Below are 16,080 nucleotides of genomic sequence, written 5' to 3'. Positions count from 1 at the left end.
CAATTCGGAGTGCCGATTCCGAATCAGGGCTGGACCACCGATCTTCTTACAGTTGCATTTCGGCCAACCCGGCGACAAGAATCGATATGGTGGGCTTATGACTGGCTGCGCTGTTTTTTTTGCCGCCGATGATTTCCAGAAGCACCAACCGAATTCCGTCCCTCTTCTCTTTCTTCCCGACCTCGTATTCTACAAACTCTGTAATTGCAACGCTTCTTCTTCGGCTTTACCCCGTGGAAAACTTTCGGAGGAGTATGACGACAACGGCGTCGAGACTCGGGCTGGGGGATCATACAACCGAGTCTTTCCATATGACTCTGCCAGTGACAAAGGATGCCTGGTTCAACCCTCTCTATTCACAATCATCTGTCATTGCTGTGACGTGCTGACTCCGTCCTGACTCTAAAGCTGCCCATTAGGAATAGGTCATATGCCTGCGCAAGAACTCGTCGAATTGTTAAGCGGGATTCGGGTTGGCGCCACACCTTTCCCTGCCCCATATATCACACCCTCGCCTAGACATGTGTATACTGACCCACTTGAAAGGGATGGTAGAATGCTCATGTCAAATGCCGTGACAAACGTAGACGATACCAGACATCTAACAAACAGGCGTCTTCGTCATCATTGGCATGGGAATCTACCTCAATCAAGCAGAGATTTCCAAGAATACAATAACCGTTTGCAAACATAATCATGAAGCATCATCATCACGGTCGTCATCAAAAAACCATAAATGTCCCACCAAAAACAACTCATCACACATGGCGTTGAGATCTCTTCGTCCCTGTTCCTCACTTTTTTCCCCCTTAATGTCGATGATGTCTCCTCCTTCTGCTGTCGTCGCTGTCATAGTCGCTGCTACTCTCGCTTCTGCTCCTTCGGCTGACTGATCGTCTCCGAGTCGCGCTGCGGCTGCGGCTCCGACTCCTGCTCCGCCGATCTTCGTCGTAGTCACGATTACCGTCTGCTTGACTCGCGCGTCTCTCTCGCTTTCTCTCTTTGCTATGCTCGTGTTTCTGTTCCAACTTGTGTCCGGCGTACGCGCCCGCGATAGCCGTCGCGACGGTCACCAGAGGGTTGCTGTGTCCGATTTCGTGCCCGGCCCCTAATGGTTATCAAAGAACAGAATCAGCCTGGGGTCTTAGCCACAGCAAAGCAGGTGTCTTTCTTACAGCCGCCAATTGCACCACCGGCAATGGTGGCGCCGAGTTCCTTTGCTCCGTCGTGATGTGCGTGTTTCTCGATTCTTTTACCGGACCTCCGCGAGCTTCGAGAGCTGGGGCGGTCATCGTAGTCTGGGGGAGGCGCGTAGTACGAGGCTTCGGTGCCGCGATATTGGCTTGCGGCATAAGGGCCCGAGTTTCGGCGTTGGCGCGCGTACTCGTGTTCCGTGCCGGCGTACTGCCCAACTTGCATAGCAGAGGAGCGCGGGGAGTAGTTGTATTGATCCTCTCGCGCGGGCTGATAGCCGTACGAACTCTGCGACAAGATGAGTCTTAACGAAAGCTAACCATGGGAGGTGTCGCGCGCCCTTACCTGCGGTGCTGGTGAGGTGTAACTTTGGTTGCTGTGGTCGTAATGCTCTGTCCTCGGCGGCGGCGGATAGGTATTCTGCCCACTGCCTGGTCGAGGTGGGTAGCCACCTGGATTGTAGTAGTCTGCCATTTTCCAAGTCTTTTGAGGATGAGAAAAACCATGCAAATACGTTGCAAGGCTGTCACGATATAATGAGAAGAGAAAAAACAAAACGAGAACCAAGGACGCGCATCATGTGTTCCCTTTTTGACCGGCCTCATCAGGTGTTCTCAGGCTTAGTCATATCGCTCATCGCGGGGCGGTACGACGAGTTTCGGGCAGCAGCGGGAAGGCTAGCCAAAGGGTATGACTTCATTGTGCAAGCCACCGGAGACACCCCTGATCTCTGATAATCGTATGAGGACGAGTAGGTTCGAGAAGCAGTCCGTAGGTCGTCATTCCTGGTAGACTGGGGATGGAAACCACAAAGGACCGTTAGTTGCCAGTGTTCTTTGGGTTCTGGATATGCTTGCAGTTGATAAGGCCATTTGAGGAGATTGTTGGCTTCTATTCACTCTGATCATTGTTTTCGAACAGTCGATCCAAGAGTTCCCGTGGTTTCATCAAGAGACTTCCTGAGGAAGAAGGCATCATGGTGAGATGAATCGATTGAACGGCGGCAACATGACCACTTTGCCGGTTATTCTCATATGAACGAAACTCACCTGCTAGAGCTGGGAGTGGCTGGCAACGTCAGGACGTATAGTGGCTGAATGAGGCATCTTTGGTTCGTGTACGATAATGAGACCGTTGTAGGAGCACATATACTGCGAGACACGGGGAATAACCGTCCAAAAGGCACTCGAGATCAAGGAGACGACCACAAATCTCGACCAGGGGAAGGGATGATTAAGAGTCCAATCCTTGATCGCACCGTCTTTTCGCACCTTTGGAGCCACAAGGGCCCAAATGGCTTTGGTAGACAGAAATAGAAATATGTACAATACACAATGCACATATACCACGCAGGTCAACTCGATAGAAGACTCGAGCAGAGAAGCGGCCCGCGCACCATTCTGTCCATTCATTGGAGGATGAAGTTTTTGCTGTACTCTGTACGGATAAGTCGAAAGACAAACGCCGACAAAACTCCAGGCACGTGCTTAGTCACTAGTCGCTTCCAGGCTGTCAGGATTCTTGGCAAACTTCGGCCTTCTCTCGGTTGATCGTTTTCTCTCACCTCAACCATGTCCAGTTTTTCTTCACGTCCCTCAGCAACGGCCATCTGGAATGCGACCGGATACAATTCCGGGACTTCACAGTCTCCACCCCTGGTATCTATATCCCTTTCTTTCCCTGCCGATTTTCCTGTGGCAGTTTATGCTTAAATATTGATCATCTCTGTCATTGGCCGCTCTGGCTCCGAGTCGACTTTGTGGCTTGAGCTTTCATTAAGATCTCGCCATTATCTCGCTCTCCGAAACGTGGTTCGTCTGTCTCGAAGGCAAATATATCGCTCAATGAGGATCATTTTCCTTTCTGGCCCCGACTGGTATGGCCATGGCTGTAATCCTTCAATGGGTCACCTCGTACAGGGGCTATTTTCGCCAAAGGTGGGTGATCTTGTCGTATCAGGTGTCCGCGAGAAGTCCGACCTCATTTTTGCATCATGGTATAAAGAGGAGAGTACCTCCGCTCTTGGAAAGTGGCCTCGATCCAATTATTGAATACATACTATTTCAAGCTCCTGCATCTCAGGCAGTACACAAATATTTTCATCAAACTCATCCCTCAGGCTTCCATATTCTTGACTTCATCATAGATTGGCTGAATCCAATCCATTCACAATGGCGAATCCCACGTCCGGCACGTCAGACGACACACTAAATCATGAAACAGTGCAGCATTCATTACAGAAAGAAAGCACACACCTAAGTCGAATGTCAACACGCCGCACCCTCGAACACTATGAAACACGACCTACCCAGGGGGCCGCCGAGGTCCTCGACCTTCCCTATGATATGCTGTCCGACGAGGCCAACATGGCCGAATATACAGAAGAGACCGCAGGAGGTATAATCCCGAAGCGAACCATCTCTCGTGTGACTGGTCTCGAAGAGGAACACGAACTGGTCACTTTCACACTCAACGATCCTGAAAACCCCAAAAACTGGTCGAAACCGTACAAATGGTGGTGTACCATGGTGGTCGCATTTACCTGTTTCGTTGTGGCGTTCAACAGTGCTGTCATTACTGCTGATTTGGAAGGTGTTATGGAGACATTCCATGTTTCTCTCGAAGTAGCACTTCTTACCATTACCATGTTCGTCATCGGTTTCGGTGTTGGCCCTCTCGTCTTCGCGCCGGCCAGCGAGATGTTCGGCAGAAAACCAGTCTACATCATCACCATCGGTATCGCTGTCATCTTCGAAATTCCCTGCGCGGTGGCTCAAAACATCGGAACCCTCCTGGTCTGTCGACTGATTGACGGTATTGCATTCTCTGCACCCATGACCCTCGTCGGCGGCACGCTCGCAGATCTTTGGCGCAACGAAGAGCGAGGTGTGCCCATGGCAGTATTCAGCGCCGCTCCATTCATCGGTCCTGCGATTGGTCCCCTCGCCGGCGGCTTCCTCGGTGATGCCTCGGGCTGGCGATGGCTATACTGGATTCAACTCATCCTCGCTGGCATCTCTTGGTGTTTGCTCACGCTTACCATTCCCGAAACATACGCTCCCGCCATTCTAGCGAAGCGCGCCAAGAAGCTGCGCAAAGAGACCGGAGATGCCAAGTATGTCACGGAACAGGACATTGACAAGCGGCCTTTCGGCGAACAAGCGTGGATCTTCCTCATTCGACCTCTTCAACTCTTGTTTCTCGAACCTATTGTGTTCCTAATCAGTCTCTACATGTCAGTCTTGTACGGTCTGCTGTACATGTTCTTCGTCGCCTATCCAATCGTCTACGTCGAAGGCAAAGGCTGGACCGAGGGAAGCACGGGTCTGATGTTCATTCCCCTGGCCATCGGTGTCGTTCTTTCCGCAGCCTGCGCGCCGTTAGTCAACAAGCACTATCTTAGCATCTGTGCTCGATACGCGGACGGTAAGCCACCCGCAGAGGCACGATTGATCCCCATGATGTTCAGCTGCTGGCTCATTCCCATTGGGCTGTTCATCTTCGCGTGGACCTCGTACCCTGATCTGAGCTACTGGGGACCTATGATGGGTGGATTCCCCGTCGGTTTTGGTTTTATTTTCCTCTACAACAGCGCCAACAACTACCTCGTCGACACGTACCAGCACCAAGCCGCCAGCGCGTTGGCAGCAAAGACTTGTATTCGAAGTTTCTGGGGCGCCAGCGTCGTGCTTTTCACAGAACAGATGTACCATACTCTCAATGACAGATGGGCGAGTACTTTGTTGGCATTCATCGCCCTTGCTTGTTGTCTGATCCCTTACGTCTTCTACTTCAAGGGCGCGAGTATCAGAAAGCATTCGAAATTCGCCTTTTCGGATGACGACGAGGGCGTCAATTCTCAAGAGAAGGTGTGATTTGATGTATTACATTTAAAAGGCGCACAGGAGTAAAGAGTTGGTGTTTTTATCATCATATCAGGGCAGCGTATTAGTCCAGCTTGATCGCGACATCATCAGTATGCGACGCGGACTAGGTGCTAGCGGCCCAGGAGTGTGCCGGCTGGTCTCTGTCGTCGAAAGCCTGTGCATTGAATACGCACTTGATGTTACATGGCCATGTGGGATTTATTCAGCATAATAAGGAAGGAGTTAAAATGGAGGCGGCATGCCTGCCAGTTACATTATCATGTCGCTGAAGATAAAGGTGTTCGGTTGGCACCGACATGGCATACTTGCACAGCGCCATGATTACATTGCGACTCACAATGTCTTTTTTCAGTGAGAGGAGATCTCAATCAGAGACGAGCTACATCCTCGTCGAGAGTGTCCGGTAACCCTATAAGAGCGTCGTTAGCTATCACGATTGTTATAATATTGCAACTAAAATTATGCAAAACACTTGAAGAGTCATCTTGCATACAATTTGTTATTGTTCCTGCTTCTTCCCCTTTTTCTCGCCGAGAGAGTGGCTTCGAGTCAGCGTGGGTATTGTGAGATGATTCTCTTGGCCATGAAACATTCTTCAGGTGATAGTGTACAGAGTTCTCGTACTGATTGTGGTCATCACATTGTTGTCATATGCGCCCAGGCGTACTTTTGAACATCACATAGTCATGCGATGTCCGTGTTCCGGACTGTTGAGCCGGAGGCCAAGAGTATGCATGCACCTGATGTTATTTGTTCTTACTGTAGACTTACGGAGCACCGGAACAGAACATCTGGTATGTTGACATACTCCGTACTCTCCGTGTTTCTCCCCCGCGTAGTTTGGACCATTGGTGTGGTACGAGTATATCGCGATTCAAAGTCATGAGAGAGAGCATGGGAGCGGACCTTTTTATCTGGGGAGCCTGGGAGGCGGAAACGACTCAAAGTGCTTTGACCTAAAAGCGAGAAAAGCACGGGAACCTCGGTATTGGGATTCTAAGGTGCTCGAGCACTTTTAAAAGAACCCAGATCTTCTTCTTTTTGTTCTTTGTTACTATTTACTTTCACCTCTTCTACTTATAACGGCAGACGAAGTCAACTCCCAGCTACAAACCCAGAAGGCCACTCCTCATTTCCCATCCAGAAACCAATGTCGATGACAGTCCCAAAAGCCAGCTAGGAGGCTTCACTAACTTACTTCACGGCCCGAGCGACGCAATATGCATATTTTGTGGGTAAAGACGATGCTTTAGAGTGTGCAGAATCCTTTGAATCACACTGTTCAAACGGTCTGGCTTCCTTTTGTCCATACCACGGGAGACTCTTTTTGAATAGATGCGACTGTAATATGGGACATTCAGAACACAGGTCATTTCAACCATCTCAATCTACATGCATCGGTGAAGAGAGCCGGTCGAGCCATAAACAATTGTTGACTCGACGAAGATGAAATTCTGTGTTCCAGTCTTACGCATGGACCAGGCAACATGTGCCATGACATACAGAGGAGACTGGTAGGAATACACGTCACTGGCACAAATGGCCAGCTTGAAAGGCGACGGAACAAATATCTTCTGCCGTCACAATTCTAGGTCATGGACCTATAGAAGGATGCCCGGCGGTGGAAGCAGCAAACTCAAATCTGAACGTGCGATGCGTCAGCGGCGACAGGTGCGGAATCCGAAGCGATCCGGAGCGGAGCTTATCAGGGGTACAGCCTTTTCCTTGGACCCATATGCCCGGTAAGAGGTTGCATTTCGTGTACCCATCATTTCCGCACAGATAAGAATGGCCCTCAGATCCATCATCACGAGAGTAGATCATCTCAACAGCCCAAAGCACATACTTTCAATAAGAATCCACCCAATATGGGTCTATCAATGGGTCTACCACTATGTTTGACGCCCGAAAATTCCAGCGAACATGTGCTGTTTCTTTCCTGGCTGCGAGAATCATGTGTTTCCCTCGCAACTGTCGTGCGTTTCTCACACATTGACACTACTCCCGTTTGCCCTTGGAATCGCCTGGAGAAACCATGCCTTCCTCCAACCAGTATATCGAGTTGTGCTCGAGACCAAAGGCCAAGGTCGCCGGGGGACGGTTCGTGATTCAGAGGGATCACATTGGCGAAGATTCCGATGTTGCCAGCAGCGATACAATCGAGCTGGCCGAAGACTTTCCACTCACCAACACCGAAACCACCCGCGATTCTCATGGGAAGGAAGTGATCCTACTGTCCTTTGTCCCCGGAGACCCCGAGAACCCCTTCAACTGGAGCGTCCATCGCCGGCGCTTCATTTCTGCTCTCCTGTGTCTGATGACGCTGTTCATCGGACTGGCGACGACGGCGTACAGCTCAGGAATCGGTCGAATGTGCAGGGACTTGGGCGTGTCACAGGAACTTGGACAACTGGGACTGTTTACCTTCAACATCACCTGCGCCATCGCACCTCTATTCTTGGCCCCTTTCTGCGAGCTCGCGGGCAGAAGGGTCGTGTACGTTGGTGCCTACCTCTGCTTCTCCATCCTCTTTATCGGTCTCGCCCTCGGGAAGAACATAGCAACGATACTGGTATGTCGAGCACTCCTCGGCCTGTTCGGCAGTGTTGGCACGATCCTGGTCGGGGGCACTTTCTCAGACATGTATCACGCAGAAGAGAGGGCACAGGCCATGGCCTTTTTTTCGTACGTGGCTATATTGGGAACGGTCGCGGCGCCGATCTACGCCGGCTTCATCGACGAAACCATCGGTTGGAGGTGGATCGAGGGTATCCAAGGGCTTTCCAACATCCCGCTACTCACTCTGGTTGCATTCGGTCTTCCAGAGACGCGAGGTGGGTTGGTGTTGCAGAAACGTGCCCACACCCTAGCAGCGGCGACCGGGAGCAACAACTTTGTCTCTCACATGGACTTGGAGGCAAGGAGCCTCAAGGCTCTGGTGCACGAATCCTCGGTGAAGGCCATTCACATGTTGCTCACGGAGCCCGTTGTGTTTTTGTTTGGTCTCTGGATCGCGTTCGCCTGGACCATCACATTCCTCTTCCTCTCGGTCATTTCCATCACTTTCCAGGAGAAACGAGGATGGAGCGAAGGAGTCGGTAGGTTTTTCTCTCATCCCGGCACCCGTCCTTCCGTCCACCGTTACGTTCTTTTGAGTTGATTTTGTCTCCATCTAGGCGGTCTGCCGTATATATCTCTGTGCATCGGGGCCACTTTCGGCTACTTTGCCAACATCTTCCTGCAAATGCGGAAATGGTCACGAATAGAGTCTGCTGCAGACCGCAAGATAGTCCCCGAGGATCGACTGTACGGTGCCATGTCTGGCGCCTGGTTGCTCCCGGTGGGACTCTTCATCTACAGTTTCACCCAGTACGAGTATCTATCCTGGGTGGGACCGGCCGTGGCTTTGGCTCCCATAGCGGCAGGAATCTTCTTCATCTTTGAGTCCTGTTACAGCTACACGACGGATTGCTATGGGGAGGACAGTTCAGGCTCTGCGCTCGCCGCTCAGTCGTTCCTCCGCAACACGATGGGTGCTGTGGCTCCTCTCTTTGCGTCGCAGTTTTTCCACAATGTCGGCAGTCAGTATGCTGGTCTGATATTATCGCTCGTTGCAACACTCATGGCTCCAATACCGTTCGTGATGTTCAAGTACGGACATGTACTTCGTCGAAGATCGCCGTTGGCAGAGCATGATTGAATACGGGTGGAACATTGCCCAACTATCTCATGTGCCGTCACTCCTCAAACGCACAAGGCAGCAGAGGGAAGATTACCATTAGTGCGATCAAGTTGCTCAAAGAGTCTTGGGACGCCAAATGCTTGAGGTGCAGAACCACCGCTGTCCAAACATCAGTCTAATTGGCAGGGACTGGGCCAATATCCTTGACGCCGCCACAAGCCATCTCCGGTCTTTGGACCACTTGGCCTTGCAAGATGTTGCGATGTATATCAGGAGAGCCAGTGGTGCTTTGAAGAGTGAGACGGATCGATTTCGGGAGTTGAAAGGTTCTTTGTAGCCTCTCCTACTCAGTAATAGGGTGCTAGTTGATTGGACTCGCAAAAGCTCTCTTAATTATGGTGAATCTCGTCTTGAGGTATGGCATGGGCCACTATTGACTAGTGGCTAGCAAGAGTGCTCAAGTGACATCTCTTTCCAGGACTCTTGTAGAATGTTTAGAGAGCAAGCGTCTGCTGTACCTGAATAACGGGGTCGGAGTCTACGAAATATCAATACAGCAAACGCCACGAAGCTGCAGGCAGCAGGATTTACTTCACGGTCATGGGCTCCCCAATAACGACTTAGCCTCCTCCGTGATCCCTCTCCTTTCCGTGTAGTGCCTTTACACAAATCTTCATGATCCTCTGCTCGTGGCATCTACAGTTTTGGCTTGCCCGTCGCTGCCGATCGTGACATGGTTATCTCGTCCCAATCCGGTGGCCTCCTGGTCTCTTGGAACGCCTTCAATCCTATACTGGCTTCCCCGTCGGGACGCATCATCCTGTCAAACAACTGCTTGATTCCTTGTTCCTGTTCTGGGCCGCCGGGGTTCGTCCACCCCAGTTTGATGAGTTGTTTGCACATGCTGGAAGCCTCGGGCGCCGATATCTTCAACTGGGTCAAGTATCGGTCCAACGCCGGCGAGAGCTCTTCTGCGTCGGCCACGACCTTGGTCACGCAGCCCAGGGAATGCAGCTCGGCCGCGGTCACCGGACGTGCGGACAACATGGCCTCCCGCGTGAACGGCAGTCCCCATTCTCTGACGACGTACTTTGATATGGTCGCGGGGCACAGCCCCAATTTGGCCTCACTCAGGGTCATGGTCGTCGAGCTGCTGGCTATCCTGACGTCGCAGGCGAACGCCAACCCGACCCCTCCACCGAATGCCGGTCCGTTGATGGCCGCCACGGTCACCTGAGGGGCGGTGTCGATCGCTCGGAACAGCGTCGCCAGACGTTCGTACTGAGCGTCGCTGACCTGTTGGCTCTGGGCGACGGGTGACGTTCCTTTCCCCAGATCCATTCCCGCACAGAAGTACCTTCCTTCGCTCGTGATCGCCACTCTTGATATCGAGCGATTGCTTTTCGTCTCGCGAAATAGCCGGGTGAGTTCGTGTATCATGGCGACGGTGAGAGCGTTGCCTTTCTTCGGCTGGTTGAGCACCACTTTGAGATTGACCCCGGACCGATACACCCTCAGACTTTCCGTCTCGCTCACCAACTTCCACGTAAGTCCGGCTGAAGATGCAATATCCCTGGCTTGACCCACGGTCTTCGCTTTCAGGCTGGGCAAAGCCTTCTTGGCCGTCAGTGCAACACCGGCGCGACTCTCGTTTGGCTTGTCGAGTTGCGCAGATATCCAGTTTCCGACCTCGACCAGTTTCTCAAGGTCCACCCCGGTATCGCAACCGGCTCGCTCAAACATGTACACCAAGTCTTCTGTCGCCGCGTTACCCTTTGCACCCGGGGCGAACGGGCAACCACCGAGTCCACCCACGCTGCTGTCAAACGCCCGTAGACCACACCGATAAGCTTGCCATACGTTTGCGACCGCCTGGCCATAAGTGTCGTGGAAATGACCGGCGAGCTTTGAGGGGCCAATGCCGTTGGCGAAGAGATATTCGAGCAAGTTCTTGACGTCGGCCGGGGAACCAACCCCCAGAGTATCACCCAGACTGACCTCGTAACATCCCACGTCGAGCAACACCCTCACGACTTTGAGAACGGCCGACTGTGGTGTAGGTCCATCGAATGGGTCCGCAAAGATGCAAGACACGTACCCTCGGACGACGAGACCGGCGGATGTCGCTCTTTGGGTGACTTCTCGTGCTCTCGCCAGACCTTGGTCGACGGTCGCGTTGATGTTGGCTTTGCTGAACCCTTCTGTCGCGCTGACAAAAACGGCGACTTCACGTACTCCGTTTTGCAGTGCAATCTCTAGTCCTTTCAAATTCGGTACCAAGACCGGCAGGCGAAGTGAGTTTGTGTTGGGGCTGGAGCCGGAGCTATCGTTTTGCCGTATTTGGGTTTGAATACTCTCGTCCGCGAGAAGTGCCCGACAATCCGCCAGTTGAGGTATCGCACGAGGACTGACGACACTCGTGATTTCGATCGCCCCGAGGCCGGTTTGTCTCAGTCGTGATATGAGTTCGAGTTTGGTGGTCAATGGTATGGTTTTCTTCACGTTTTGAAGGCCATCCCTCGGACCGACTTCTACGATTCGAACGGCGGCTGCCCGAGCAGTGGCGGGAGATGATAATATCCGACTCGCCCTCATGGCAAGTCAGTTGACTGGTGTAGTAGTAGGTGGTGTTGCGTCTTGTCCCTCCCCAATAGTGACTCAAACTTCGGTTGATGGTTACAAATTAATAAGTGTGCAAAGCTTTTGCGTGTTCAATTGATTAGGACGAAAAGAATGGGAGGAACCATGAATCTTTACGGACTACTCCGGATGATGTTTGTTTTTTCTCTCTCCCCGGAGAAGTCTCGAGGCTTGAATAGTTACCTCTTTCAGTTGATTGTCAGATCAAGTAAGTGATGAATTATGGGTGGTCAAACCCGGCTCACCGATTCTCGATTCTCTCTCTCTGCCGCTCTCGCGCAGCGCGAACAGTTTGGGTGTGTCCCCGGACTCCTCGGTTCTCGATCTTTGGTGACCGGGAATCCACTCACGTTATCGAGCCGTCAACAGGTTGTGGGGACGGCAAGCGGGCCGAGCTGGGGAAACACCTACATACAGTAATACTCGTTATTTTGTACTACAATATTATCGGGAGACCGAGGTCTTGAAAAATTACCGATCCGCCATTCTCGAACTCTGGCTGCCGGCCTTGTATTATTTCATCGGAGCCCGTCACCAATGTCAGAATCCAGCCTTGCGATTGTAGCAGAACTCAGAGACGACAGTTCAAATTTGATATAGCTTCACTGCGGTTTAACGACTACATTTGAAGGATGTCATCGTCAGTATGCTTTGGTTCGTGAAGCTATAACGCGGGACTCTAGTATGTAATTGCGCCTCTGGCAGTCGACACATCTATCCGTCTTCACCCAATGGGCACCGCAAATACCCCCTTTTTTGGGAGAACTAACTCAATCTGAATGAGTTTTGACACAAATCACTCGTCTAGAGCCTGGCCTTCAGTTTTGTTTGTTCTTCTCCTCCACCTCTACCTTCTTTGACAAGTCTCTCGGCCACATCCTTGAGCTTATGCTTCATCATCTTCCCACTTCCCGTCTTCGGAAACTCATCGCCCACACCCTCATCTCCGATCCAGAAAATGTATCTCGGGGCCTTGTGACTGCCGAGATGTTTCCGTACGAAATGGTTGACTTCCTGCCAATTCGGCCGTGAGAGATTACGAGTCGCCGCATTGTGTGACAATGTGATGTTCGGCATCAGACAGCCAGCTTGTGGACGCTGACGTAAAAACGCTCCCACAACTTCTCCATACCTATCATCGCTGACGGCGACGACGGAGGCTTCTGCGATGGACGGATGTGTGGCCAAGAGAGATTCGATCTCGTGTGGAAAAATGTTCTCTCCTCCTGTTTACGAAAAAAGGAAAGAAAATATGTCAATAAACAATTCATCAATCAGCCAATATATGACCACAAAGAAACACGGCAGATACGTGAGGAACAGAGTGTACATACCTCGAATGATGATGTCCTTGATCCTCCCAGTCACGGAACAATATCCTTTCTGGTCAATGACGCATTCGTCTCCGGTGTGCATCCACAACACTCCGTGTTCGTCTCGTTTCATGACCTCGTTCGTCTTTTCCGGGTTGTTCAAGTACCCCTTCTGGAGAGCGTAGCCACTCGTACAGAGTTCTCCGCTGACGCCGCGAGGAACAATTTTCCCTTCACGATCGATGATCTTCGCCGCCGTGTGAGGCAACACTCTGCCCACGGTCTTCGTTCTTCTTTCCTCGTCGTCGTCCAAAGACGTAATGAACGTCACTGGACTCGTCTCCGTCATACCGTAGGCGATCAACATGCCTCGAACACCGAACTCGCGCTCCAGTTGTTTCATCAAGATGGGGCTTACAGATGACCCAGCGGCCAAGCCAGTCCTCACGGTCGTGATATTGAGTTTCTTTTTCTTGTTGGCCTCAATTTCCGCAATGAACATCGTCGGGACGCCCAGGAGAGCGGTGCATTTGTGGGCGTGGAGAGCGTCAAGAACCTGATCTGGGTCGAACTGGTCGCATGGAAATATGATGGTGCTGCCGTGGATGAAGGACGCGAGGAACCCTAGGACAAGACCAAAACAATGAAAGAGAGGAGGTGGACAGCATATGACGTCTGCAGAGTTGAGGTTCATGGCGGCACCGATGAACCGACCATTGTTGATGAGGTTCCTGGTCCCGAGCATTAGATTGAAATCGATTGGAGAAGATCCTGTGACTTGTGAAACTACTCACCTGTGAGTCAGCATGGCGGCCTTGGGCATGCCCGTCGTTCCTGTTCATCATTAGAAAGTCTCTCCTAGAGTATACCAAATGAAACATTCTCAACGCACCAGATGTGAATTGTAAATTCAACATGTCACTGTTTCCTACGAAGCTCTCAGCTTCCTTCAAGGCTGTTGTGGTGATTGTCCGTCCCTCCTTGACGAATGACGAGTAGTCTTTCATCCCGGGCTTAGATGCTAGTAGTACAAAAGGGAGCGACGGAAGTTTCTTCCTGGTTTCATCGATATGTGTCGATAGGTTCTTCAGTTTGATGGTCGAAGCGATGAACAGAAGTCGACATGCTGTGCATTTCCTCGTCAGAATTTCAATTCATGGCCCTTGTCCAAACAGCATCCACAACTTACATGACGCTTGCAGAGCAGAGACCAGCTCTTTGGGAGTATACGTATTGTTGAGCACAACGAATGGACAGCCTATTCGAGCAGCCGCAAGGAAGGTCTCGATGTATTGGTAGCAGTTTCCCGCCATGATCGCGACGCAGTCTCCATGCTTCAGCCCTCTGGCAAGCATCGATCTGGCAATGACTTGGCTGCGAGAAGCTAAATCATTGTAGGAGAGTTTGTGATTTTGCTGCCATGGAAATTGTGCGGCTGTATGTGTGCCATACTTGACGGCGTGCCGGTCGATCAATTCACCTAGGGTTTCCTCCCACAAGGGTGGCGATCTTGAGCCTGATACAAAGGACATGGAAGGCGATGTGGATTTTGCTGGTTCTGCATGAGACGACACCTTTGTAGTAGCCATGGTGCCGCTCATTATGTATGTATATTCATACAAGGCTGTGGTTGTTTTAGGTGTTGTGGCGATGGGGGTGATTATTTTGCGGCAAGTTTGATCTTGTGTGTGGGAGGTTCTGATTGGGAAGATGTGTGCAAATGCTGCTGCTGTCACTACTCTCGTTCAGTAAATGCCAACAATGGTACATACACATATTTCAGAAATCCGACTTGCTGTCTCCTGAATAGAAGCCGTCCTAGGTGGATACCGAGCCTGCTAAAAACGGGCCGTGCTGAGAAGTGGACATATTGCTGCCCGGTTGGCACCCGGGGTACTGTAGCCTCGGCACCGGGCTCTGGGATGCAGATCCAACTTCAGAACTAGACACAAATGCTGTTGTCCTTGCTAGAATCGCATTTGACCTATATTCTGCACTAGGATTGTCCTTTTCTTCTTATCAGGAACCGTACAAAGGCGAAAAATGGCACAGGGTGCTGGATTCGCGGTTGTAGAGTCCTTGGTCGATCTCAACCAGGAAATCTACACATCAAATCGAGCAGCGTGGGATCCCGTGCTACAGGAATTTACCAACAACTTGAAAAAGACAGTCTCTGAAGGTACTGCAGCATCAACCAGCAGACATGAATCTCGGGGACAATTACTGGCGCGGGACAGGATATCGTTGTTGCTCGACTCGGACTCGCCTTTTTTAGAGCTCGGCACATTTGCCGGCTTTGACCTTGAAGACTCGAGTCCCTGCGCCAGTTTATTGGCAGGGATAGGAAGCATTAGAGGTCGAATCTGCATGGTGATTGCACATATCGCGACTCAGAGCGGGGGAGCCTGGAACGAGTTGACAGTGATCAAGCAGAACAGAGTCACGGAAATCGCGAGCGAAAATGACCTACCTCTTGTCGCTCTCGTTCAATCCGCAGGGGTCTTTCTGCCACAACAGTTCCGCGTCTTCCACAAAGGCGGGCAAATATTTCGTGACTTGGCCGTGCGGACTCAGAACAAACAGGCCTCCTGCGCCGTCGTTTTCGGGTCGTCAACCGCGGGAGGCGCATATCATCCTGGCTTATCAGATTACACCATCTTTGTCGAAGACCAAGCCCAAGTGTTTCTAGCAGGACCCCCGTTGGTGAAGATGGCCACTGGAGAAATCATTGAACCCGAGGAGCTGGGTGGTGCACGAGTCCACGGAACCGTTACCGGGTTGGCCGATCAAATTGCAGTCGACGAATTTGATGCCATCCTCAAAGCTCGTGATTGGGTTGGCACTCTGAAGATCCCATACCGCCCCGACAGAATTACGAGGCGAATAATGACTCCGAGATATCCGATAGAGGACATATTTTCAATAGTCAACCCAGACATCCGGAAACCATTCGACATGAAAGAAGTAGTTCTTCGGCTTGTGGACGATTCCCGGTTGGCACTGTTCAAGCCAGCATATGGCCCCAACCTGTTGACTTGCTGGGCTCAGATCATGGGTGAGTGATGCAGCGAAGACAAACTACTGTGGTTGCCAGAACTGACACAAGCAGGAATGCCCGTTGCGATCATTGCGAATCAAACTCCTATCATCAATCCGGACGAAGCCTCGAAAGGTGCTCAGTTTGTGCGCATGTGTAACCAACAAAACACGCCGATTGTTTTCCTGCACAATGTGACCGGATTCATGGTTGGTTCGAAAGCAGAACATGCAGCCATCATCAAAAAAGGCGCTCAATTCGTGTCCGCAGTCAGTTGTTCTAAGGTCCCACATATTTCCATCATTATGGGCGCTTCGTACGGAGCAG

General features: G+C 51.4%; 4 protein-coding genes across 4 annotated transcripts; 2 read left to right on the top strand and 2 right to left on the bottom strand.

Moving 5' to 3' along the window:
• Positions 1–809: 809 nt before the first annotated feature.
• PV06_03923 (uncharacterized protein) lies at positions 810–1,668 on the bottom strand (the record flags this gene model as incomplete). Its single annotated transcript, XM_016404750.1, has 3 exons — positions 810–1,108; positions 1,176–1,482; positions 1,540–1,668. The coding sequence occupies 3 exons, from the start codon at positions 1,666–1,668 to the stop codon at positions 810–812; spliced, it is 735 nt and encodes a 244-aa protein (XP_016265755.1).
• Positions 1,669–3,365: 1,697 nt separating this feature from the next.
• PV06_03922 (uncharacterized protein) lies at positions 3,366–5,069 on the top strand (the record flags this gene model as incomplete). Its single annotated transcript, XM_016404749.1, has 1 exon — positions 3,366–5,069. The coding sequence occupies one exon, from the start codon at positions 3,366–3,368 to the stop codon at positions 5,067–5,069; it is 1,704 nt and encodes a 567-aa protein (XP_016265754.1).
• Positions 5,070–7,116: 2,047 nt separating this feature from the next.
• PV06_03921 (uncharacterized protein) lies at positions 7,117–8,781 on the top strand (the record flags this gene model as incomplete). Its single annotated transcript, XM_016404748.1, has 2 exons — positions 7,117–8,179; positions 8,258–8,781. 2 exons carry the CDS (start codon positions 7,117–7,119, stop codon positions 8,779–8,781), a joined length of 1,587 nt encoding a protein of 528 aa, XP_016265753.1.
• A 678-nt stretch (positions 8,782–9,459) lies between these two features.
• Positions 9,460–11,358, bottom strand: PV06_03920 (uncharacterized protein; the record flags this gene model as incomplete). Its single annotated transcript, XM_016404747.1, has 1 exon — positions 9,460–11,358. The coding sequence occupies one exon, from the start codon at positions 11,356–11,358 to the stop codon at positions 9,460–9,462; it is 1,899 nt and encodes a 632-aa protein (XP_016265752.1).
• Between the last annotated feature and the right edge of the window lie 4,722 nt (positions 11,359–16,080).

The sequence above is a fragment of the Exophiala oligosperma genome, assembly GCF_000835515.1.
Source record: "Exophiala oligosperma strain CBS 72588 unplaced genomic scaffold supercont1.3, whole genome shotgun sequence".
NCBI lineage: Eukaryota > Fungi > Ascomycota > Eurotiomycetes > Chaetothyriales > Herpotrichiellaceae > Exophiala > Exophiala oligosperma.
This window is presented reverse-complemented; position numbering and strand designations above follow the sequence as displayed.